The 26,636-nt window shown below is 41.0% G+C and overlaps 1 protein-coding gene and 1 pseudogene across 1 annotated transcript in view; one reads left to right on the top strand and one right to left on the bottom strand.

Annotated features, from left to right (window-relative positions):
- Positions 1–9,379: 9,379 nt before the first annotated feature.
- Positions 9,380–10,713, top strand: LOC139530945 (peroxisomal membrane protein 11A-like; annotated as a pseudogene).
- A 505-nt stretch (positions 10,714–11,218) lies between these two features.
- Positions 11,219–26,636, bottom strand: part of LOC139584670 (RNA polymerase II elongation factor ELL2-like) — a 49,643-nt gene continuing 34,225 nt past the window's right edge. The window contains exons 5-12 of the mRNA XM_071416788.1: positions 24,569–24,813; positions 23,895–24,019; positions 22,389–22,506; positions 21,565–22,021; positions 18,400–18,463; positions 15,679–15,850; positions 15,505–15,549; positions 11,219–14,670 (exon numbers count right to left, since the gene is read on the bottom strand). Coding sequence (XP_071272889.1) covers positions 14,560–14,670; positions 15,505–15,549; positions 15,679–15,850; positions 18,400–18,463; positions 21,565–22,021; positions 22,389–22,506; positions 23,895–24,019; positions 24,569–24,813 — 1,337 coding nt within the window. The 3' untranslated portion in view covers positions 11,219–14,559. The remainder of the gene's footprint in view (positions 14,671–15,504; positions 15,550–15,678; positions 15,851–18,399; positions 18,464–21,564; positions 22,022–22,388; positions 22,507–23,894; positions 24,020–24,568; positions 24,814–26,636) is intronic.

Consider the following 26,636-nt stretch of genomic DNA (forward strand, 5'->3'; position numbering starts at 1 on the left):
TTTAAGAGGCTCCTCTGTCCCCCACTCGTTACCTGTATTAATGGCACCTGTTTGAACTTGTTATCAGTATAAAAGACACCTGTCCACAACCTCAAACAGTCACACTCCAAACTCCACTATGGCCAAGACCAAAGAGCTGTCAAAGGACACCAGAAACAAAATTGTAGACCTGCACCAGGCTGGGAAGACTGAATCTGCAATAGGTAAGCAGCTTGGTTTGAAGAAATCAACTGTGGGAGCAATTATTAGGAAATGGAAGACATACAAGACCACTGATAATCTCCCTCGATCTGGGGCTCCACGCAAGATCTCACCCCGTGGGGTCAAAATGATCACAAGAACGGTGAGCAAAAATCCCAGAACCACACAGGGGACCTAGTGAATGACCTGCAGAGAGCTGGGACCAAAGTAACAAAGCCTACCATCAGCAAGGGCATTGAAGATGAAACGTGGCTGGGTCTTTCAGCATGACAATGATCCCAAACACACTGCCCGGGCAACGAAGGAGGGGCTTCGTAAGAAGCATTTCAAGGTCCTGGAGTGGCCTAGCCAGTCTCCAGATCTCCACCCCATAGAAAATCTTTGGAGGGAGTTGAAAGTCCGTGTTGCCCAGCAACAGCCCCAAAACATCACTGCTCTAGAGGAGATCTGCATGGAGGAATGGGCCTAAACACCAGCAACAGTGTGTGAAAACCTTGTGAAGACTTACAGAAAACATTTGACCTCTGTCATTGCCAACAAAGGGTATATAACAAAGTATTGAGATAAACTTTTGTTATTGACCAAATACTTATTTTCCACCATAATTTGCAAATAAATTCATAAAAAATCCTACAATGTGATTTTCTGGATTTTTTTTCCTCATTTTGTCTGTCATAGTTGAAGTGTACCTATGATGAAAATTACAGGCCTCTCTCATCTTTTTAAGAACTTGCACAATTGGTGGCTGACTAAAACCTTTTTTTGCCCCACTGTATATATTTGTTTTAATCTTTTGAGCCTGGATGTGGACATAAAGGTAATAATGCTGACTAATATAGGGTAAATACTGCCACCTGGAGTGTGTTGTTTGAGCAGGTATAAAGCCAAGGTTGGCGATTTACTGCCGCAACCAGCTATGGAATGTTTGCTCACAAGAATAATTCATTGGCTGATCCCTTCTGATGACCTGGATGGAATTATGTGATCCTTCCTTATTAAAGAGATTCTCAGGTACTTTGTATACTTTTTAGCCAGCAGTACTAAAAGTAGCACTCACGAGCCAAAAGTTGTCCCCGAAAATTGTGTACGACGTCACTGTGCATTTGGAAAGTATTGAGACCCCTTAACTTTTTCCACATTTTGTTACGTTACAGCCTTATTTGAAAATTTATTAAACAGTTTTTTCCCTCATCAATCTACACACAATACCCCATAATGACAAAGCGGGGGAAAAAAGTAAAAAAAAATTTAACGTTTTCAACATAAAACACTGAAATATGACATTTACATAACTATTCAGACCCTTTACTCAGTACTTTGTTGAAGCTCCTTTGGCAGCGCTTACACAATTACAACCTCGAGTCTTCTTGGGTATGACGCTACAAGTTTTGCACACCTTTTCATTTGGGGAGTTTCACCCATTCTTCTCTGCAGATCCTCTCAAGCTCTGTCAGGTTGGATGGGGAGCGTCGCTGAGCAACTATTTTCAGGTCTCTCCAGAGATGTTCAATCAGGTTCAATTCTGGGCTCTGGCTGGGCCACTCAAGGACATTCAGACACTTGTCCTGAAACTACTCCTGTGTTGTCTTGGCTGTGTGCTTATGGTTGTTGTCCTGTTGGAAGGTGAACCCTTGTCCCAGTTTGAGGTCCTGAGCACTATGGAGCAGGTTTTCATTAAGGATCTCTCTGTACTTTGCTCCGTTCATCTTTGCCTTGATCCTGACTAGTCTCCCAGTCCCTGCTGCTGAAAAACATCCCCACAGCATGATGCTGCAACCACCATGCTTCACCATAGGGATGGTGCCAGGTTTCCTCCTAATGTGACGCTTGGCATTCAGGCCAAAGAGTTCAATCTTGGTTTCATCAGACCAGAGAGTCTTGTTTCTCATGGTCTGAGAGTCTTTAGGTGCTTTTTGGCAAACTCCAATCGGGCTGTCATGTGCCTTTTACTGAGGAGTGGCTTCTGTCTGGCCACTCTACCATAAAGGCCTGATTGGTGGAGTGCTGCAGAGATGGTTGTCCTTCTGGAAGGTTCTCCCATCTCCACAGAGGACCTCTGGAGCTCTGTCAGAGTGACCATCACCTCCGTGACCAAGGCCCTTCTCCCCCGATTGCTCAGTTTGGCCCGGCAGCCAGCTCAAGGAAGAGTCCTGGTGGTTCCAAACTTCTTTCATTCAAGAATGATGGAGGCCACTGTGTTCTTAAGGACCTACAATGCTGCAGAATGTTTTTGGTACATTTCTCCAGATCTGTGCTTCAACACAATCCTTTCTCGGAGCACTACGGACAATTCCTTCGACCTCATGGCTTGGTCTGACATGCACTGCCAACTGTGGGACCTTATATAGACAGGTGTGTGTCTTTCCAAATCATGTACAATTAATTGAATTTACCACAGGTGGACTCCAATCAAGTTGTAGAAACATCTCAAGGATGATCAATGGAAACAGGATGCACCTGAGCTCAATTCAAGTCTCATAGCAAAGGGTCTGAATACTTATGTAAAAAAGGTATTTATGTTGTTAATATTTAATACATTTGCAAAAAAAACAGTTTTCACTTTGTCATTATGTCATTATTGTGTGTAGATTGATGAAGATTTTTATTTGTTTAATCCATTTTAGAATAAGGCTGTAACGTAGCAAAATGTGGAAAAAGGGAAGGGGTTTGAATACTTTTCGAATGCACTGTATGTGCAGATATGTGCACCATGTCATTGCTCTCTCTGATGGGTGACACCTGGAGGGGGGTGGAGACAATCATAAGAACAGGTGAAACAGATCAGGGTGTGACACAAGTAAAAGTAAAAGTCACCCAGTAAAATAATACTTGAGTAAAGTCTAAAAGTATTTGGTTTTAAATATACTTAAGTATCAAAAGTAACTGGAATTGCTAACCAGACGGCACAATTTTCTCATTTCTTATTGACTGATAGCAGGGGCACACTCCAACACTCAGACATAATTTACAAACGAAGCATTAGTGAGTCCGCCAGATCAGAGGCAGTAGGGATCACCATGTTTTCTTGATAAGTGTGTGAATTGGACTATTTTCCTGTCAAAATGTAACGAGTACTTTTGGGCGTCAGGGAAACTGTATGGCGTAAAAATGACATTATTGTCACGCCCTGACCTTAGTTTTCTATATTTTCTGTATTATTTTGGTCAGGTCAGGGTGTGACGAGGGTGGGTATAGGTGTGTTAGTCTTGTCTAGGGTTTTTTGTTTATCTATGGGGATTTTGTATGTCTAGGGAATGTAGGTTTATGGTGGCCTGAATTGGTTCCCAATCAGAGGCAGCTGTTTATCGTTGTCTCTGATTGTGGATCCTATTTAGGTTGCCATTTTCCATTTAGGTTTTGTGGGTAGTTGTCTATGTGTTGTTGCATGTCAGCACGCTGTTATTTATAGCTTCACGGTCGTTTTGTTAGTTTGTTTAGTGGTTCATTCGTTTATTAAACAAGAATGTATTCACATCACGCTGCGCCTTGGTCTCCTCACCTCGACGATCGTGACAATTATTTTCTCTAGGAATGTAGTGAAGTAAAAGTAAATATAAATAGTAAAGCAAAGTACAGATACCCCAAAAAATGACTTAAGTAGTACTTTAAAGTATTTTTACTTAAGTACTTTACACCACTGTTGGTTACATACAGTATGTGTAAGATTGGTGATTACTGCAAAGAAAGGAAAGGATTCTTGTTGACACTATTGGTTGAAACCGGTAGTATTCGAAAGGGCCACTTGCCAAACTCACCTGTCCATCTGCAAAACCCTTTGTACTGAAACCAAAGCTATCAGAGCAGTTGCCTAGTTAGCAGAGGCTGCTTAGCTTGTCTAAAAGTTGTAGCTATATTTTGTTCCATTTTATTTGCAGCATGAAATGACCAGCCATGTATCGCAATGGATCAAAGTCAGGGAAGGGATCTTATTTTCAGGTATGTCATTGGTCTTGGGTAGCCAGATAGCTAAATTAGGTTATTAGTAGTTACTAGCTACAGATTTGTAATTTCTTTATTTAACCAAGTAGGCCAGTTGAGAACAAGTTCTCATTTACAACTGCTACCTGGCCAAGATAAAGCAAAGCAGTGCGACACAAACAACAACACAGAGTTACACATGGAATAAACAAACATACAGTCAATAACACAATAGAGAAGTCTATATACAGTGTGTGCAAATGAGGTAAGATAAGGGAGGTAAGGCAATAAATAGGCCATAGTGGTGAAATAATTCAAATTTAGCAATTAAACACTGCAGTGATAGATGTGCAGAAGATGAATGTGCAAGTAGAGATACTGGGGTGCAAATGAGCAAAAAAAGAAATAACAGTATGGGGATGAGGTAGTTGGATGGGCTATTTACAGATAGGCTATGTACAGGTGCGGTGATCTGTGAGCTGCTCTGACAGCTGATGCATAAAGTTAGTCAGGGAGATATGTCTCCAGCTTCAGTGATTTTTGCAATTTGTTCCCGTCATTGGCAGCAGAGAACTGGAAGGAAAGGTGGCCAAAGGAGGAATTGGCTTTGAAATATGAAATATACCTGCTGGAGCGCGTGCTACGGGTGGGTGCTGCTATGGTGACCAGTGAGCTGAGATAAGGCGGGGCTTTACCTAGCAAAGACTTACAGATGACCTGGAGCCAGTGGGTTTGGCGACGAATATGAAGCAAGGGCCAGCCATCGAGATAATACAGGTTGCAGTGTTGGGTATATGGGGCTTTGGTGACAAAACGGATGGCACTGTGATAGACTGCATCCAATTTGCTGAGTAGAGTGTTGGAGGCTATTTTGTAAATGACATCGCCGAAGTCAAGGATCGGTAGGATAGTCCGTTTTACGAGGGTATGTTTGGCAACATGAGTGAAGGATGCTTTGTTGTGAAATAGGAAGCCGATTCTAGATTTAATTTTGGATTGGAGATGCTTAATGTGAGTCAGGAAGGAGAGTTTACAATCTAAGCAGACACCTAGGTATTTGTAGTTGTCCACATATTCTAAGTCAGAACCGTCCAGAGTAGTGATGCTGGATGGGCGGGCAGGTGCGGGCAGCGATCGGTTGAAGAGCATGCATTTAGTTTAACTTGCATTTAAGAGCAGTAGAAGGCCACGGAAGGAGTGTTGTATGGCATTGAAGCTCGTCTGGAGGTTAGTTAACACAGTGTGCAAAGATGGGTCAGAAGTATACAGAATGGTGTCGTCTGCGTAGAGGTGGATCAGAGAATCACCAGCAGCAAGAGCGACATCATTGATGTATACAGAGAAAAGAGTCGGCCCGAGAATTGAACCCTGTGGCACCCCCATAGAGACTGCCGGAGGTCCGGACAACAGGCCCTCTGATTTGATACACTGATCTCTGTCTGAGAAGTAGTCGGTGAGCCAGGCGAGGCAGTCATTTGAGAAACCAAGGCTGTTGAGTCTGCCAATAAGAATGTGGTGATTGACAGAGTCTAAAGCCATGGCCAGGTCAATGAATACAGCTGCACAGTATTGTCTCTTATCAATGGCGGTTATGATATCGTTTTGAACCTTGAGCGTGGTTGAGGTGCACCCATGACCAGCTCGGAAACCAGATTGCATAGCGGAGAAGGTATGGTGGAATTCGAAATGTTCGGTGATCTGTTTGTTAACTTGGCTTTCGAAGACCTTAGAAAGGCAGGGTAGGATAGAGATAGGTCTGTAACAGTTTGGGTCTAGAGTGTCTCCCACTTTTAAGAGGGGGATGACCGCGGCAGCTTTCCAATCTTTGCGGATCTCAGACAATACGAAAGAGAGGTTGAACAGGCTAGTAATAGGAGTTGCAACAATTGCGGCGGATAATTTTAGAAAGAGAGGGTCCAGATTGTCTAGCCTGGCTGATTTGTAGGGGTCCAGATTTTGCAGCTCTTTCAGAACATTGGCTATCTGGATTTGGGTGAAGGAGAAATGGGGGAGGCTTGGGCAAGTTGCTGAGGGGGGTGCAGGGTTGTTGACCGGGGTAGGGGTAGCCAGGTGGAAAGCATGGCCAGCCGTAGAAAAATGCTTATTGAAATTCTCAATTATCGTGGATTTATCGGTGGTGACAGTGTTTCCTAGCCTCAGTGCAGTGGGCAGCTGGGAGGAGGTGCTTTTATCCTCCATGGACTTTACAGTGTAATGGGTAATACAGAAATACAGTAATGGGCTATTGTGATTCTCCATTATCTGTTACGGGATAGGTACTGTTCAATTATGAATATGTAGTGCCTTGTGAAAGTATTCATCCCCCTTGGCGTTTTTCCTATTTTGTTGCATTACAACCTGTAATTTAAATTGATTTGTATTTGTATTTAATGTAATGGACATACACAAAGCAGTTTAAATTGGTGAAGTGAAATGGAAAAAATAACTTGTTTAAAAAATAAATAAAGAATTCAAAACGGAAAAGTGGTGCGTGCATATGTATTCACCCCCTTTGCTATGAAGTTAATTATGTCCACCTGTGTGCACCTGTGTGCAATCTAAGTGTCACATGATCTGTAACATGATCTCAATATATATACACCTGTTCTGAAAGGCCCCAGAGTCTGCAACACCACCAAGCAAGGGGCACCAGCAAGCAATTAGCACAGAGCTCTCCGAACAGGTCAGGGACAAAGTTGTTGATAAGTACAGATCAAGGTTGGGTTATAAAAAAATATCTGAAACTTTTGAACATCCCACGGAACACCATTAAATCCATTATAAAAAATGGAAAGAATATGGCACCACAACAAACCTGCCAAGAGAGGGCCGCCCACCAAAAATCACAGATCAGGCCAGGAGGGCATTAATCAGAGAGGCAACAAAGAGACCAAAGATAACCCTGAAGGAGCTGCAAAGCTCCACAGCGGATATTGGAGTATCTGTCCATAGGACCACTTTAAGCCGTACACTCCACAGAGCTGGGCTTTACGGAAGAGTGGCCAGAAAAAAGCCACTGCTTAAAGAAAAATATAAGAAAACGTTTGGTGTTCGCCAAAAGGCATGTGGGAGACTCCCCAAACATATGGAAGAAGGTACTCTGGTCAGATGAGACTAAAATGTAGCATTTTGGCCATCAAGGAAAATGCTATTTCTGGCGCAAACCCAACACCTCTCATCACCCCGAGAATTTCATCGTCACATCTGGAGGAAACCTGGCACCATCCCTACGGTGAAGCATGGTGGTGGCAGTATCATGCTGTGGGGATGTTTTTCATCAGCAGGGACTGGGTAACTGGTCAGAATTTAAGGAATGATGGATGGCACTAAATACAGCGAAATTCTTGAGGGGAACCTGTTTCAGTCTTCCAGAGATTTGAAACTAGGACGGAGGTTCACCTTCCAGCAGAACAATGACCCTAAGCATACTGCTAAAGCAACACTCGAATGGTTTAAGGGGAAACATTTAAATGTCTTGGAATGGCCTAGTCAAAGCGCAGACCTCAATCCAATTGAGAATCTGTGATATGACTTAAAGGTTGCTGTACACCAGCAGAACCCATCCAACTTGAAGGAGCAGGAGCAGTTTTGCCTTGAAGAATGGGCAGAAATCCCAGTGGCTTGATGTGCCAAGCTTATAGAGACATACCCCAAGAGACTTGCAGCTGTAATTGCTACAAAAGGTGGCTCTACAAAGTATTGACTTTGGGGGGGTGAATATTTATGCACGCTCAAGTTTTCTGTTTTTTTTGTCTTATTTCTTGTTTGTTTCACAATAAAAAATATTTAGCATCTTCAAAGTGGTAGGTATGTTGTGTAAATAAAATGATACAAACCCCCTAAAAATACATTTTAATTCCAGGTTGTAAGGCAACAAAATAGGAAAAATGCCAAGGGGGGTGAATACTTTCGGAAGCCACTGTAAACCTTGTATTGCTACGTATTGGCCGTTGAGAGGCTTTGAAGCCAACGGTCGGCCATATTGGCACTCCCCACTATGAGTCCGCCATAGGATGAATGGAATTCTATAGTATTTCAATTAAATGTTTCAAGGACAAAATTACATGTATTTAAGTATTTTTGTTGTTGTAGTGGGGACATTAAACATAGTCATCTCTAAAAATGATACTTTAAGGGAAATGATTGTATATATTTGTATTTGTTATTTTTATGTTTAGCTCACATATCATAATTTAAAAGTATGCATTAAGGTGTCTGTAATATAATAAATGTGTCAAAATAATTGTAGACATTAATAAATGCATTTCTATAGCTTCCAAAATATGTTTTACAATGGTGGGGGAGAGCCAAGATGGAGGCTCGGTGGCTTCAACACAATGGTGGGGGAGAGCCAAGATGGAGGCTCGGTGGCTTCAACACAATGGTGGGGGAGAGCCAAGATGGAGGCTCGGTGGCTTCAACACAATGGTGGGGGAGAGCCAAGATGGAGGTAAGGTGGCTTCAACACAGCGCCACCTATCTATCATCTTGTGCAGCGGTATTCAACTCTTACCCTACCAGGTCTGGAACCCGCTGGTTTTCTGTTTTGCCTGATAATTAATTGTATCCTCTTGGTATCCCAGATCTAAATCAGTCCCTGGTTAGAGGGGAACAATGAAAAAACGCAGTGGACCTGGCTTGGAGGTCCAGAATTGAGATTGACGGATCTAGTGTATATATAAATCATTGGTACTGTTTGGATTTGCCAAAAGATTCAGATTCTACCGTTACGCTTGTTTACACTGAGCTGCACTGGGGTCGGAACGCCATCATGGTTGGATTAAGACACCGCTGAGTCAGCGCAAGATATGGGTTGGAAATCGTACCTTAATGCATGGATGGGATAAGGCACTATACTCAAAATGTTACTTTTATCCAAACTCCTACATCGAGAAGATTGAAATACTGCTAGTGTTTCCTGAAAACCGCCCTTTTCGCCCTCAATATGCATGTGCCTTGTCAAAGTATTTGCTTTGCAACAATTCTGCAATTAAAGAACTTGTTGTCAAACTGCAGAGTCTGGTGTCCAACATGAGTTCTGGAAGGAAATGTGAGTTTGTACAGCCTTCACCACCAACAAATACTGCACTCTCCAGGGACATACTGTTACTAACTAACCGGATGAACAAGTGTTTTTGAAACAAGAAGTAGGTTAATTATTATTGGAAAGAGGTTCTCTAGTCTACCATTAATGTTTGGTTCAACAATATGTCAAATGTAGCCTAATTGATAACTGTTTTCATTCATGAGCATGTGCTGAATTCTGTCTTTGTTCTTTGTTTCAGTGTTCAGACTGGAGAACACTGTGAATTCCATTGACGAAGCCAGGCAGACCTTGCAGCTCTCTGACCCTGTGCTGCGCTTCTGCCTTACTGTGGCCAACCTCAACCGGCCCTTTGCTTTATCTGCAACAATTTGCTCTGGGCCAGAAATGTTGGCATTGTCTATGATATCAACAAGGAGCGGTGGAGCTTGAATGCCCCTCGTATCTACTTCTTGTCCCTGGTTAATAGTCTAACCAGAGATGTTTACATTATTACCCAGATTATGGTTCAGAGAACCAAAAATAGTCTGTTTCAACAGAAAATGGATCAGCACCTCAAAGACAGACCCGATCAGGCTTTTCTTGTTCCTCAACCGGATGCTTTTCTGCTCCTGCTTATTGAGAGTCTTAAAAGACATCCCTCGGTTGCCCTTGACAGACTGAAAAACATTTGATATTTCCTTTTCACTGGACAAGCTGGGCGTTTACCGGTCAAACCCAGAGGTGGTGGGCTTTTGTGGGCTAATCTCCTCTCTGTTAGGGATAATGTCACCCCAGTTTGAAAATTAAACCATAACCTAGAGTTAATGGTAAATGAATGGAGCTAGAGTTATTAAATGAAGAGAAGCTATACACAGTATGATGGGCAGATGCAGGTACTAAGGTTTGTAGTCAAACACTGGTGAGACAGAATTTTGCACGGGTTCCTTACTTTGAATATCACTACAGGTGAAGCTACATGTTGGCAGAAGTTCACTGATGATAGCAACCCCTTCAGATAGAACTGTTTGGAGCTTAAAGGGCAAACACTTTTATGTGTATTTTATGAGTAGCTTTCATTTTTTAAATCATTACTGTTGGGACCAGCAACAGCTCATTGGTTGACACATCGGTATCATTAGACATCTTTAAATTAGTAGATTATAAAGGGAACTTTGCAGTAGTTTAGGAATCACAAAGACAGAGACTGGACAGGGATCTTAGTAAACTTTATTGTTTACTAGTGTTTGATTGAACGTAGAGCACTGTAGTTGGGTGCCATAATGCTTTATTTTACAGAAATTTGACAGATCAAGAGTTGCATCATCCAGCCAGCATGGCCACACTAATCCAAGCCCACCAGTTAGCATCGTATCCTTTATGGCTTTATCATTAGTTATAGATATTTTCTGTTCATTGTGAGAAAAATACAGTTAAGTTCAAAATGTCTATGCAAATCATGTATTCCATAATAGAAAAGCATTATTAATACAGTAGATTTCTATGTATAATGCAATGTATGTAACAAAATGGGTTGAATTACATTTTTTAAAACTGTTCAATAAGAAAATAAAGAGATCCGATGGACTTTTATGCAATTATTCACAATGCTGATGTAAAGGTACACTTATTTGAAGTCCTGAGTTGAACAAAGTTTTTAAAAAAATAACATGGTTAATTACCAAGCAGTTTGATAAATGTGGCCCCTGGGACTGAAAAATATTGAGAAACACTAAAAAGTAGATGACTAATTTGGGGTTGAAATCTTTCATTTGGAGAAAATATTTGTCCTTCTTTGCTTTTATAAAACAGACAATTATTGATGAAAAGAGCTTTATTTATTTTTTCAGAGACATTAATACATTTTGTAGTATTTTTCTAGAGGAAAAGTTGGTGATAAAGCATCCCCCACATACAATTGCAAATATATATATACTGTATATATATATATTACATTTACCTTTCGCCAAGTAGAGGCTTCTTGTCTGTCTTGAATAGACTGAGGAAATTGTGCAAAGAAGGATGCAAAAAAAGAATAGTTACACAAATTTGTTCCCAAAGGTCGACAATCTGTAGTGATTTATACTAGACAAGAGATTTTATTTCACATTTCTATTGAGACATTTAATTTACCAATATCAACAAAGTAAACGCACCAGCAACAGCGAGACAATAAACTAAAAATTATTCTAGAGTTGTTTGATTTGTAAGCAGTATGCACATTAAATGGCATTTTGCATTTCAAGAGCACATTGTGGGTGTCTTAACAGTTTTCAAGGACCTTTAGCCACAAAGCTGTAGTTGTACACATGAAAAATAAAATTTAGGGACCAATAATTTGAGTACATATATTTTGTTTCACCTGCGTGTCATGCAATCAAATCAATTATGAAAGATAACATTATGTTAAAGCCAATGTGACTCACATTTTCCTATTAGAAGGCACCTCGCTAACTCCTGCGTATATCACAATTAGCACTTATTCAGATGAATATGGCTCAGTCCAATACTGCACACAGAGACAGTGGTCTGTACTAGTCTCATATCTGGTCATGTGCTTTCCAGAATACCACAGTCAGTAGCATACATTTCATTTATTACATTTAGAATTCAACAATAAAAAAGAACCCAAACAGTGACAGAAGAACCTCCACTATGTGTACATGTCAGGGATTAATCTAGCCCAGTCAAGCACTTCTGAGAGACCTTTCAGACATGTTTCTATACGGAGCTCTGAAACCATGTGGTTTGTGACAGTGGTGAAGAATTGTAATGGATGAAAAAAGGCCCTTAACATAGTCACAATTCATTTTTTATACTCCATTCATGATTATCAAACCGATATCCACAGAGCATTCATGACGGAAACGAACAGAAATGAACCTATCACAAACACAAAAGAAATAAGGCCTAGATTCAATCCGATCAAGCGTTAAGCGGTGACAGCAGACACCCACATAGTGGATGTTGTGGCCCTCAGAGGTGGAACTGCATAGGAACCTTCAAATCGGTAAGCAGCTGCTCTTGCAACCATTGTCACAAAGCCACAACCGCCCCACTCGCGTTAGATGTTCAGAAGGAGAAAGTGTAGGTTATATAGGAATAATGACGCTCAACTTGAAAAATCATTAAACTAAATAATGAGGGTTTCTATCATCAAAATCAAGGTGTAGATTACATCACACATTCCACTGTTCCATATTGTAAACAAGGCGGCATGAGATTTCTGTTAATGCGACTCTGTGTAGTCAATTGCACTGTTGGCTTTATCTATAATGCAGGGAGCCACTTGTGGATTTGACAGCTCTAACACAGCTCCACCTCATAGACCGTCAAAACAAACGCTATGCGGATGTTCGCTAAAGCAGATCTGATTGAATCAGGCACCAACTCACATGGTAGAGGAATACATCAACATTGTAAAAAGACGTTCAGACATATAAGACACAGTATTGAAAGCATCATACATTAACATAAATTCTGCATTTCCTTCAACCCCAAAAAATGTGAACTAAAATACATGATCCTGAAACATTAAATTTAATTAAGCAGATTAAAAAAAGAGAGATTACATTACATTTCAGAAAGTCAATATGAGAGATATGGAAATGTGTTAATGGTGTATTAAGGCAAAATGAACTATCTTCCCTTTACATTTAAGACAGCAATTAAGTAGCAAGATAGTGTACACAGACACTCACATTGATTTCATTACTGCTTAAGAGTAGTCACTGTATTTGAAAAAATATATATCTTCAAGCCGCAGATAATCAAAGTGAACTGTATGAAATCCCAAGTGATGACGACAGGTACATCCAGAGAGGTTCAGTTAATGTGGTCCAGTTTGTGTAAATGCATCTACTGTAAACAAACACATCCAGTAGCCCAATGTTGTAATGGAACATTCACTGATTCAAAGTGAAAATAAACTGCCCCATCCTGCTGAGGTGAAATCTAGTAAACTGCTACAGCAACATTAAGAAATACAATGTTACCACTGGTTACCACAGCATTTTCCTACAGAGCAGTTTCAACAGCAAGAGTGAAGAAGTTCACACAAGTCAGAAAATAGGTTTCTGAAATCTCCTCTTTGAACTATGATTAATCTCTGATCTATGGGATGGACAATCTTATATCTGAGGCTCTAAACCAGGTTGAAATCCAAAGACACCAAACGCTTCAAAGAATTGCATTTCATCACTGCATGGGAGCAATCCTGTTTCTTGCGATAGAATACATCACACAGGCACAAGCTTTGTAATATAAAAATGGCTTTTGGAAGTACTGTTAAATGCTCCGGCATTCCACCCAGTCTCACAAATGTATTGGACTATTGATCAAGGTAATAAAATATTCATTAATATTGTATGAACTTTATTACTATCATTAAAGGTCAGAGAATACTGGCTCAAACAATGAGAATAATTTATCCAGAAGGATAAGAAGGTAACATAACAATCCAAAAATATTATTTTGGAGTTTGATTGCAGTTCTTATTCAGATTAGTGTTCTTTCAGTAATGATGTAGTGGTTTAAACAGAAACATGGGAGTATACTGTATGACTAAGATGGCATTTTACTATATCATACAAATGTCAAGATTCATAAACATTTTCTTCAGCATAGAGGGGGCAGTTGTTTCCAATCCCATGGCCCATATTTGATGAAGCAGAATGGCTCAATTACTGCAAACAGGAACTACAGACTGAATGTGAAATGTGGGTCAGAGGCGAATGTATAGGAGATTTGACTGGCATGTCTGATTAATGACATGTACTGTATCATCAACTTTAACAAATAGAGAAATTATCAACTCAAACAGTTCACTTCTTGTTCATAGAGGTCTGAGATATTTCCACATAACATTGCATATCTTCCAGCGTCCCCTAATCTTAATCCAGTGATTACAACCCTCTCTATAGAAATCAAGATTTTATATCACTATTTTACATTTATACATTCAGTGAAACAACAAACCGCATATTGTACTGGGTACTTAAATATAGCATGGATAGAAGACTGGGTATGAAGAGCATTTATTCTCATCTGTCCTTATGATTGTACCATCAAACTATGTCTTTCTGTGTAGTCATGGCAATAGACCAAACGTTAAAAGCATTGGGCAGGAGAGTTCATGTACATTAACATTATGGGTAGAAAAAGGAATTTGGCTTAAATTGCCAGCCATTACAACAACACTCGTCCTAAAAAATGATTCATTTGATCACGAGTCGCTGGTCTTGGCCCACTTCATATAAGAGAACCTCTCTCCTCTCTTCCATCAACACTTGGAGGAATAAAGTGAATGTGTGATTCATATGTGATTAAAGTCCTTAACACTCCAGACCCAGGCTCGGCTGGTCAGTCTTTTGGTCCATTGATAAAATAACACCCTGTGGCAGGGTGCAGGCCAGTCACTATGAAGGGGCCTGGGTACGGTCATAGTCCAGGATCAGACCTTTGATGTGAGACAGTTTCTGATGCAGATACTCGCATCGCTTCTTCTCTTCCCGGTAACCAGGGAACTTCTGCAAAGACAAGGCAGAGGGCCGTCAGAGAGCTGGCATTATGGTGACATTGACAAAGTAGAGGGGGGTGTAGCGTGTGGGAAAAGATTGTCCTCAGAGGTGTAAGGAATTAAGTAAAAATACTTTAAAGTACTACTTCAGTAGTTTTTTGGGGGGTATCTGTACTTTACTATTCATATTTTGGACTACTTTTACTTCAATACATTCCTAAAGAAAGTAATGTACTGTACTTTTTACTCTATACATTTTCCCTGACACCCAAAAGTACTCATTACATTTTTAATGCTTAGCAGGACAGGAAAATGGTCCAATTGCCACACTTATCAAGATAACATCCCTGGTCCTCCCTACTGCCTCTGATCTGGCAGACTCACTAAACATGGTTCGTTTGTAAATGATGTCTGAGTTTTGGAGTATGCCCCTGGCTACCCGTAAAATAAAATAAGAAGAAGATAATAGTGCCATCTGGTTTGCTTAATATAAGGAATTTGAAATGATTTATACTTTTACATTCGATACTTCAGTATATTTTAGCAATTATATTTAGATTTGAATACTTAAGCATATTTAAAACCAAATGCTTCTAGCCTTTAACTCAAGTAGTATTTTATTGGGTGACTTACAATTTTAGTCATTTGAGTCATTTTCTATTAAGGTATCTTTAGTTTTACTCAAGTATGACAGTTGGGTACTTTTTCCTACACTGTTGATCCTAATAACAACATTAATATCACTGGTATGAGTCAAAGTTCTTTGTGATAACCATACAGGCTATAATAGATAAGACAGGCTATAAAATAATTCAATAATATTCCCTGCTCATGCATTACTTACTTTCTTATATTTTCTGTATTTCTGCAGTATTTGGTCCTCCATGAGCTGTAACGGAAGAAAAATACAAGACATTTAGTAAGCCCTTGAAAGTTCATCAAGCCAGGTCTTTAAATGTTTAAACAGAAACAGTGTTTTGTTTTGTGTATGGAAGTGACGTCAGTTCCTTGCTCATACCTTGTATTCCTGTGTACCGGGGGAGAGAGTGTTGATCTTTGAGCCCAGCTGAACAAACATCTCTGTGATAGTACCGATCCGGTGATGCAGGGCCCTGTACTCATCATACTCCGCACAGAAATCCTCCTTGTACTGTTGCCGTTGCTCTGAGGCTGTGATGATGTTGTACATTCTGGAAAGAGAGACATTAACATCTTGTGAGCTGTCATTTCAACAACCACAGGCCCATGGCATCCATCCACTATGGTCTGGTCTAGTCTGGCCAGCTGTGACAGGCAACGTGGAATGGCCACATCAGGAGGTAGAAATAGACAGGTTAGCTGTCAACATCACGAAAACGATGCGCACACTTCAATGGGGCAAAAGGCTGTGTATTGTTGTTATTCTGGATGGCCAGATACAGTAGTTAGCAACAATGGCAAAAAGCTGCCATGTGGGGAAGTGTAGGTGGCTTGTTTCAGGTCAATGTATCTTGTTATTGATACCATGTCTTGTTTTGAGGTGTTTTGACTGATATCATGTCTATGCTAATATGGCAAAAATTCGCTAGCTAGCTAACCAACAACTGTAATGATGTATTTTCATTTCATTTCACCTTTATTTAACCAGGTAGGCCAGTTGAGAACAAGTTCTCATTTACAACTGCGACCTGGCCAAGATAAAGCAAAGCAGTGTGACACAAACAACACAGAGTTGCACATGGGATAAACAAACGTATAGTCAATAACACAATAAAAAAACTCTATATACAGTGTGTGCAAATGTAGTAAGATTAGGGAGGTAAGGCAATAAATAGGCCATAGTGGCAAAATAATTACAATTTAGCAATTAAACACTGGAGTGAAAGATGTGCAGAAGATGAATGTGCAAGTAGAGATACTAGGGTGCAAAGGAGCAAATAACAACATGGGGATGAGGTAGTTGGGCGGGCTATTTACAGATGGGCTATGTACAGGTGCCATGATCCGTAAGCTGCTCTGACAGCTGATGCTTAAAGTTAGTGAGGGTGATATGAGTCTCCAGCTTCAGTGATTCTTGCAATTTGTTCCAGTCATAGACAGCAGAGAACTGGGAGGAAAGGCGGCCAAAGAGGAGTTGGCTTTGGGGGTGACCAGTGAAATATACCTGCTGGAGCACGTGCTACGGGTGGGTGCTGCTATGGTGATCAGTGAGCTGAGATAAGGCAGGGCTTTACCTAGCAAAGACTTATAGATGACCTGGAGCCAGTGGGTTTGGCGACGAATATGAAGCGAGGGCCAGCCAACGAGAGCATACAGGTCGCAGTGGTGGGTAGTATATGGGGCTTTGGTGACAAAATGGATTGCACTGTGATAGACTACATCCAATTTGCTGAGTAGAGTGTTGGAGGCTATTTTGTAAATGACATCACCGAAGTCAAGGATCGGTAGGATAGTCAGTTTTACGAGGGTATGTTTGGCAGCATGAGTGAAGGCTGCTTTGTTGCGAAATAGGAAGCTGATTCTAGATTTAATTTTGGAGATTGGTAGAGCATGGCGCTTGCAACGCCAGGGTTGTGGGTTCATTCCCCACGGGGGGACCAGGATGAATATGTATGAACTTTCCAATTTGTAAGTCGCTCTGGATAAGAGCGTCTGCTAAATGACTTAAATGTAAATGTAAATGTAATGCTTAATATGAGTCTGGAAGGAGAGTTTACAGTCTAACCAGACACCTAGGTATTTGTAGTTGTCCACATATTCTAAGTCAGAACCGTCCAGAGTAGTGATGCTAGACGGGCAGGCGGGTGCAGGCAGCGATCGGTTGAAGAGCATGCATTTAGTTTTGCTTGCATTTAAGAGCAGTTGGAGGCCACGGAAGGAGTGTTGTATGGCATTGAAGCTTGTCTGGAGGTCAGAAAGGGCCAGAAATATACAGAATGTAGACAGTATTTGAGAGAAAACAAGTGCTCATTGTGCACATTTATTTACGTTTTCAACAAACATTGGAGATTAAATATAGTTTCCATGTAATAATCTAAACCACCCCTGTCTGTTTTATGCCACGTAGCAGGCGTAAAATAAACGCCTTAAACTAGATCCCCTAGATAATGATCTTGATTAGAAGAAGAGAAAACTATCAGGGGAGGTTCAACCAAACCAGTAAATGAGTTAAGATGGAGTGTCGCCTTGTTAACGTCCAAAGTGGAAGTTGTGTCACAGGCTCTCTTTCTATTTCCCCTGAAAACCAGAACATCCAGGAATCAACCAACCCATCTATATAAACATGCATTCATCTCTCCAGCAGGTGGCACTGCAGATTAGCAGAATGAATGGCCTTTGACTCAGCTATGATTTCACAGAGATGTGTTCTCAAGATGTGGAAATGTAAGACATTAGATCATTTGTTTTCTAAGTCATTCTCTGTGAAGCTCTGTTATTACTGAACATGTGACAGACCATTTAAACGTTCACATTTTCCACTATTTATGTGAATGTTTTCAATCTGAATCCAGACCTTTTTGAACAAATCACTTTCCTTTCACAACAGAAGTGGTTTTAAAGTAGTCAACCCATTAAAGAAAACATTGAAGCAACAGATGGTAGTAACAGAACCTGAGACTTTGAAAGCACATACTGGCTTCACTTCTGCCATGTTTACAGTTTGAATGGGCTTCAAAAAACAGATCAACCTAGCAGCGCCACTCAGCAACCCAGGGGGATTCTGGAGGACTTATGAATGAAGCAGTGTGTTTGAACTTACATGAAATAGTCGGGCAGCTCTTCCGGTGACGTACGAGTGACAGGTGTTTTAGCCCCCTCATGGTCTGGAGATAAACACAAGCAGAGGAAAAAAAGGTTCATGTAATCTGCCAATGCAAACGTGAAAAAGCTCATATACTAAGGCTGATGGAGTCGTTTATCAGTGCTACTGATAAGAGACCTGCTCCAAGGCAGGCGGTGACGCCAGCAGCGCCCCAGATTGGGAGGCAGAGCAGCCTGCTGACTCGATGGACCGTGGGTCACCCAGCTGTTCCACAGTCAATCATGTACACACTAGCCAGGGAAAGGAATGGGGGGTGCTAGTGGAAAGAGAAAGGGGGATACCTAGTCAGTTGTACAACTGAATGACTTCAACTGAAATGTGTCTTCGGCTTTTAACCCAACCCCTCTGAATCAGAGAGGTGAGGGAGGGGCTGCCTTAATCGACATCCACGTCTTCGGCGCAGAAGCTACATACACAGCACCCTTTTCCACTGGAAATGTTCCTCAGCTCACTGATTAGTGTCACTCTGTTGAAAACCTACAGCAATTCACCATGAGCCTTCTAGATAAGTCACTTAACCTATTTGGGACAGGTCCCTTTGAAGTTTCATAATACTTTTCCAATTGAGGTAGTAGTTTTACTACTGCAATAAATATGGGTAATAAAAACAGACCTTTTGACTGTGATCTTTGCTATTTTGAACATGCAGAGAGTGTTTGACAATGTTTATGTATATATGGAAAGTGTTTATTCGTATGTATACAAATACTGGGCAGTCTATGCTGTAATCTTGTTGGCTCAAATAAACGGATTAGGTGCTTCTTCTAATGATTAAACTGCTCTGATTTCCATGTGGGCATAGGCCAGAAGTAGTGTAAATCAGGGATTCCGTTAGGAAAATGTGGCGCCGGATATTTGACCGGCAGCGTTTTAATTTACCGGACCCATGTGCTTTGGTATACGTAACCTGATTAGGGCGTCCACCTACGATGCTTAGAATGACAGAAATCACCTTTAGATTATAGTCATTCATATTAACAGAACATGCAAGTCAAGGATGCAATGTTGTGCGATCCTTCTTACCGAAGTCTGACGTGCACTTTGTAGATGTTAGAATAACTGTCCACATTTACTTTTCCTCGGACAACAAGACGAGTAATGAGCAGCAAAATCACTAGTCTATGTCAATCTACTATCCCCCATAGTAGAAACGTTGACCCATTCTATTGGTCAGCTTGTCTAGAAAAAAATGCCTATTCCAAACAAACTCTGGGACAGCTGTGGGACGACAGGTCCCAAATGCATACAACCAGTCGGCTTAGGCTAAATATATATATATTTTTTAAAAGCAATGATTATTTTGCAACAGAGCAGAACATTTAGCTATAAATGTTGATTAATTATTATTTCTTCACATTATAAGCACGAACGTTCGCTCCATAATACAATTAGCGGGAAAATACTGTTGTCAAAATGGCACCACACATGCAAGCGGTTTCATGTGACAGAGATGAAAATATCAAATCAAATGAACCAGCAATGCAGTTAAGAAAAATAAGAATTAAGAAAATAATTATAACGAGGCTATATACAGGGGGTACCGGTACCGAGTCAATGTACAGTTTAGTCTAGGTAATTGAGGTAATATGTACATGTAGGTTGGGGTAGATATTTAGAAAGAGGGGAGATCAAATATGCAACAACTAGCATGGGTTGCTAATATGACTAGGCTACTGGACAATGAAAAGAAGTTTATATAAAATAATTGCCGCCACAGATAGGGTCTGATTTAGGCTAGGCTACTGGACAATGAAAAGAAGTTTATATAAAATAATTGCCGCCACAGATAGGGTCTGATTTAGGCTAGGCTACTGGACAATGAAAAGAAGTTTATATAAAATAATTGCCGCCACAGATAGGGTCTGATTTAGGCTAGGCTACTGGACAATGAAAAGAAGTTTATATAAAATAATTGCCGCCACAGATAGGGTCTGATTTAGGCTAGGCTACTGGACAATGAAAAGAAGTTTATATAAAATAATTGCCGCCACAGATAGGGTCTGATTTAGGCTAGGCTACTGGACAATGAAAAGAAGTTTATATAAAATAATTGCCGCCACAGATAGGGTCTGATTTAGGCTAGGCTACTGGACAATGAAAAGAAGTTTATATAAAATAATTGCCGCCACAGATAGGGTCTGATTTAGGCTAGGCTACTGGACAATGAAAAGAAGTTTATATAAAATAATTGCCGCCACAGATAGGGTCTGATTTAGGCTAGGCTACTGGACAATGAAAAGAAGTTTATATAAAATAATTGCCGCCACAGATAGGGTCTGATTTAGGCTAGGCTACTGGACAATGAAAAGAAGTTTATATAAAATAATTGCCGCCACAGATAGGGTCTGATTTAGGCTAGGCTACTGGACAATGAAAAGAAGTTTATATAAAATAATTGCCGCCACAGATAGGGTCTGATTTAGGCTAGGCTACTGGACAATGAAAAGAAGTTTATATAAAATAATTGCCGCCACAGATAGGGTCTGATTTTGGCTAGGCTACTGGACAATGAAAAGAAGTTTATATAAAATAATTGCCGCCACAGATAGGGTCTGATTTTGGCTAGGCTACTTTGAAGCAAGGTAGGACATCCCTCATAATATGTTTTAAAATGTTCAGGTTTCAAACAATTAAGTATGTTTTCAAAATGCATACTGCCTCCAGCTCATTGCAAGATGGTTTGTTGTTTGATATGCTGTACGTGTGTGATGAATAAGATACATAACAAATATACTGTACACAAGTGCCAATTTAATTCCCCTAAATTATGCAAATGTACCTATAGACCGATAAGCATGACCAGTTAAATGTATTTACATTGACTGGTATTTCCATCAATGAATAGGATAAAAAGCATTATTTCGCACTAGGATTTTTTCTTCACCCGGACAATTGACCGGCGGCAATTTTATTTATTGGCTTTTAAAAAGAAATGATCAGCTACTACCGGCTATCGGAAACTCTGCTGTAAATATACCCTTGGATATGATTACCGTATCATTATCAACATGTTTGTTTCTGCTATCATTCTAGTCAACAAGGACTCAAAATTATATGATTTAGTTGAAAGTTACATTTGGAATGAGAGGGAGCTTTTCTTACCATTGAAATGTTCCTGGTTCTGCTTCAGGTCGGGACTGTTCTCTATCCAGTCTTGTTTTAAGTGCTCCCGTTCCTTGTCTTTGTGCTTCTTGGACTTCTTCTTTTTGTGCTGGCCGTTGGCTAGCTGCTGGTCAGTGCAGATGGAGGGCTCAGTTTGTGGGGCCTTGGGGCTTGGTACTGCTGGGACCGGCTCTGTCCTCTCCAGCTTGGGAATACTGGAGGAACCATCCAGTTTGTGCCGTGTGTAGAGACCATTAGGGCTTCCCTGGATGTGATTGTTGCTTCTCTCAAACTCTGTTTTGGTCTGTACACTGGTGTTGCCTGGACCAGATGAGCTACGGGCTCCAATGGGACCAAGGTGTCCATTGGAAAGGGACTGCAGGGGTAAACTGTGGTCTAATAGTCTTTGCTTCTTGGGGGTCTGACAATCAGATAGCTCAGAGGGAAATGGGCGTTTCTATGTGAAGGGGTAGAGAAGAGGTTTTACCTGTAAGACTTTTTGGCGAAGACTAACCATTAAAACATCCTAACTGGCTCCTGAAAACGGCAGTGACTGAACTGCCTCCAGCACTCCCATAAATAAAAAGCAGATGCTGCCACACCAAGAAACGTTCCTCTCATTTCTTCTGTACTCAATCTTATTCTGCAGTAGGCCCATGTCTTGTCAAAAGGCATAACAGTGATCCACTAATCAAACAGAAATAATTTAAGCCTTGAAATTAATCTCTGCATTCTCTTTCATTTCTAATGAATCTCAAGAAAATAAACAGTGAGGAAGGGCAGGATGTAGAAATTATTTTAGAGTTAGGAAGGTGGGTATTTACCACAGAGGGAGTTTTGACCGGGCTGAGTTGTGACGGAGAATCCCCAGGGGTTTTGTGGAATGAATGGTTTGACTGGAAACTCTTCAACTGGCTACTGCTGCTCAGTGGCTGCAGTTTCCTGCAACATTAGAAGGGGAAGACATTTTTACTTTGCTATTCCGTTTATATTAGGGAAGATAATTGAAGCTTTAAACTTGACTTTGGACAGACGTATTAGTTTGTAAATAATGCTTCAAACTCCAACTGCAATTGTATGTCTCCAGTGAAGTGAAAGAGGTGGGGCCATGTTCACAGATGAAAACATAACACAACTAAACAGAAAGAACCATTTGGTTACTGTAACTTCAGGATCAAGATACATAAATTACAAGCAAAGTATGCCTTAGATGTGGCTGTTTATATTAATATTTGCAAAAGAACAAATATAACCATGCTGTCAGACAGACATTACACTCCAAAATATTTTACAACACACCAGTTTTCTACACTTGACCTCAGAGTGAAACTGACAAGTTTGTCAGCATGTTTCAAAGTGTTAGGCTATCTGTAGATTACATCTGTAACAGACAGGCACTAAGGCGGAGCAGTGTCCAGTCATCTCAGTGAGGAGAACAATGGTGCCAGATGCAGGCTATGTTAGGCTAAACACTCCTCTCTCCACTGGCAATCTGCTTCCTCCAGCTCCTTCCTCACAGAAATCTCACTGGAATCAGAATTCCATCATACCTCCCACAGCAGCCACATTACCTTTTTAACTAGATGATCAATGGAATCTGCTGGAAGCACCACTGGCTTTCAGGACATTCCAGACATGAGATCCTCTGACAGACTAGGCTACCAGCCTGGTTGGATTCTGATACTAATCACATCCAAATGAAGTTTCTCTCTGAGATAAACTATAGGAAAAGGCTCTTCATTATGATTCAAGAACGGTCATATAGTTGTGAGGCAAGTCAACAGCACCCGTATCCTGTACATTCAAAACGCTCTTTCTAACATCTGAGTCAGTATTGTAAACAGAAGGGCAACAGTTGCACAATAAGCAGGCAGGACGTGGACATCCATCCAAAATGATGTCCACTCTCTCATTCTGAAAAGCTCAGCCAGGCTGCTGTCCTCTACATTAATGCTATTTGGCAACACCATGCAGAGAATTTTTCTCCCCCCCATTAAGACATTTATCTGTGCAGAGAAATAGTCATTCAGAGTCTCTCCTTTCAACATGATCACAGCAGCCTGCCACAGTAATCCAGTGGGCCTGCAGTCTTAGTGCCAGCACGTTGTCAAAAAGCATCAGAGCCCCCCCGCTACTGAGGAGAGGTAATCATCCAAGTACTGAAGCTTACAATGTTACATTAAAATAAACTACAGACAAGGTGGGCTCTCCACCACGACCCCAACATCATGTTGATATAGAGGGAAATATTTAAATATTCACTGGTGAGAATGAGAAGGAGAGTGTGATGGTAGAGAAGATGGGTGAGTAGAAGTACAAGCCACACCCACCTAGCCAGGAGCCTATGGATGAGCTGCTTCTCTTCCTCTAGGTAACCGGGCCAATCCTTCTGGACATGACTGTAGAACTCATCCTTCAGAGTAAAGCTGTGGTCTTTGGGATTCAGTTTAGCAACCTGCAAATCAATGACAAACACATTTTAACCGTCTGTCTCTAAAGCACTGGTTGCAGTTTTGACCCTGGTTAAAAAAAAGGATCAACTGGCAGGCTGTCAAAGTTCAATAATACATTGTTCACTATTAACAAGTAATTCATAGTAAACACAGCACTTACACCAGCACTGTGTCCAGTTAGAGCCACAAATAGAATGGCTCTGTGACAAAGAGAGCGAGAAAGTGAGAGAGAGAGCAAGAAAGCGCGCGAGAGAGAGCGAGGCTACTTTGCAGTGTCTACATTTGGAACCCCTAGAGGGGTTTAGAATGGCTTATAAATGCACCTGAATCCCAGGGGCACTTTTAAAGTTGATGTGATGTTTTACATGTGTTTCATTTACCTAAATAGATTAGGTTTATTAATTTCAAATGTATGACAATTGGACTACAATATGCAAAAGTTGTGTGTTATTGAGTTTGATCGCCACTCAGTGAAACCAGCGCCTACCATGCACCTGCAGCCTAGTGCCACAGTACAGTTTTAGTGTCGTGTCGTGTTTTAGAGGTCTCACATCGTCCAGTACTGCTCCCAGGTCAGCCTTGTCCTTAGGACTGGCCCTCTCCCTCTCCAGCCACAGCAGCAGCTCAGGCTTCCTGTAGAACTTCAAGGCCAAGACGTGGATGATACGGTCTCTTAGGGGCCTGAGGGCCACTGGGCTGGGGGCCCCGCTCTTCTTGTTGCTGGGGGAGTGCTTGTTGCTGCTGCTGTCCATGCTTGAGGACAGGCCCTGCTTCCTCTGGATCTTCACACATTTACCTGACAGAGAAAAGTAGATACACAGAGAGGTGCCATTTGATGAGAACAATGTTAGTGACATACAAACAATATTATAGACATAAAAGCTACCTTCTTACACATCTAAGCTACTGTTACCAAGTAAAGAGTAGTGGTTTAGTGCTCTTGTCAGTCAGTGAAAGTTTCAGCAATTACCACAATTATCACTTGGATGATCTAAAGCGCTCATAGAAAGCCAAGCAGTACACTGGAAATGTGACAAGCGGGATGGGAGGATTATGCTTGTTCTAACTGCCTCTGAACAGGATTCAAAATAGACGGACACTTCTCTGAGCCCAGCAACTCAACATCAGGCCAATCCTCAGGCCAGTTATGCAAAAAAGGCCTGGTATAATGTGTGAGACAAGGGCCAGAAGCAAAACCTGATGTGCTTTGTCTTGACAGATGTCTGTCATAAATACAGTATGCAAACACTGCACACAGGAATAGCACCTTGCATCCCTAGCAGGAAATAGCGTCTGAACAAACATGTTTAGCCAGAACTCAAACTGCCTCATGTACACATACAAACTTAAGTGTTGGTGCGCAGCTCCAGGCTTGGAGTTCAGTGAAAGAGTTGCCAGTGAAGTTAACCGGCTCCTGTGCAAGCAGAGGAGCATGGAAACTTAAGCACCTCACTGCTCACTCATACACAAAGGCCTTTTCTTCCTGTTGCAGCACTAATTCTCCTGGCTCCAAGCCAGCAGGACGTGGCGGTGCTTATAGATATATCTCCCAACCCTGATCTCATTAAAAAAGTTGAAGCTCTGCTTTGAAGGTTGCTATAGGACGAAAAGCACAGCCTCTTCATGGAAGCAGAGTGGTTCTGGTATAACTGGTATCTACTATATTAAGTAAAGCTGGAACCCAGCTGCACTGTACACTACGTGAACGAGTTGATTCACTCTATGACACATGGACCTAGATGATTTACATACTCTGTAAAATAATGTCTGGCTCCATGCACTCCATTTGACCTAAATGTCTACAGTTGTTGCACAAATGGAATGTAATCATGTTAAAGCTAGAATCTGCAGTTGCTACATCCATTTTTGGACTTCTAAATTAATAATATGTACCCATTGATTCTTGAAGAATATAACTTATAAATGACTTATGAGCTTAGTTGAACTGTTTTACCCCATCAGAACTCAAAATAAAAACTTGTTTCACTCCAATGTTTGGAAACAATGTACAGCTGAAGTCAGAAGTTTACATACACTTAGATTGGAGTCATTAAAACTCGTTTATCAACCACTCCACAAATTTCTTGTTTACAAACTATAGTTTTGGCAGGTCGGTTAGGACATCTACTTTGTGCATGACACAAGTCATTTTTCCAACAATTGTTTACAGACAGATTACTTCACTTACAATTCACTGTATCACAATTCCAGTGGGTCAGAAGTTTACATACACTAAGTTGACTGTTCCTTTAAACAGCTTGGAAAATTCCAGAAAATCATGTCATGGTTTTAGAAGCTTCTGATAGGCTAATTGACATAATTTGAGTCAATTGGAGGTGTACCTGTGGATGTATTTCAAGGCCTACCTTCAAACTCAGTGCCTCTTTGCTTGACATCATGGGACAATCAAAAGAAATCAGCCAAGACCTCAGAAAAAAAATTGTAGACCTCCACAAGTCTGCTTCATCCTTGGGAGCAATTTCAAAATGCCTGAAGGTACCACGCTCATCTGTACAAACAATAGTACGCAAGTATAAACACCATGGGACCACGCAGCCATCATACCGCTCAGGAAGGAGACGCGTTCTGTCTCCTAGAGATGATCGTACCTTGGTGCGA

The sequence above is a fragment of the Salvelinus alpinus genome, chromosome 9 (assembly GCF_045679555.1).
Source record: "Salvelinus alpinus chromosome 9, SLU_Salpinus.1, whole genome shotgun sequence".
NCBI classification, from domain to species: Eukaryota; Metazoa; Chordata; class Actinopteri; order Salmoniformes; family Salmonidae; genus Salvelinus; species Salvelinus alpinus.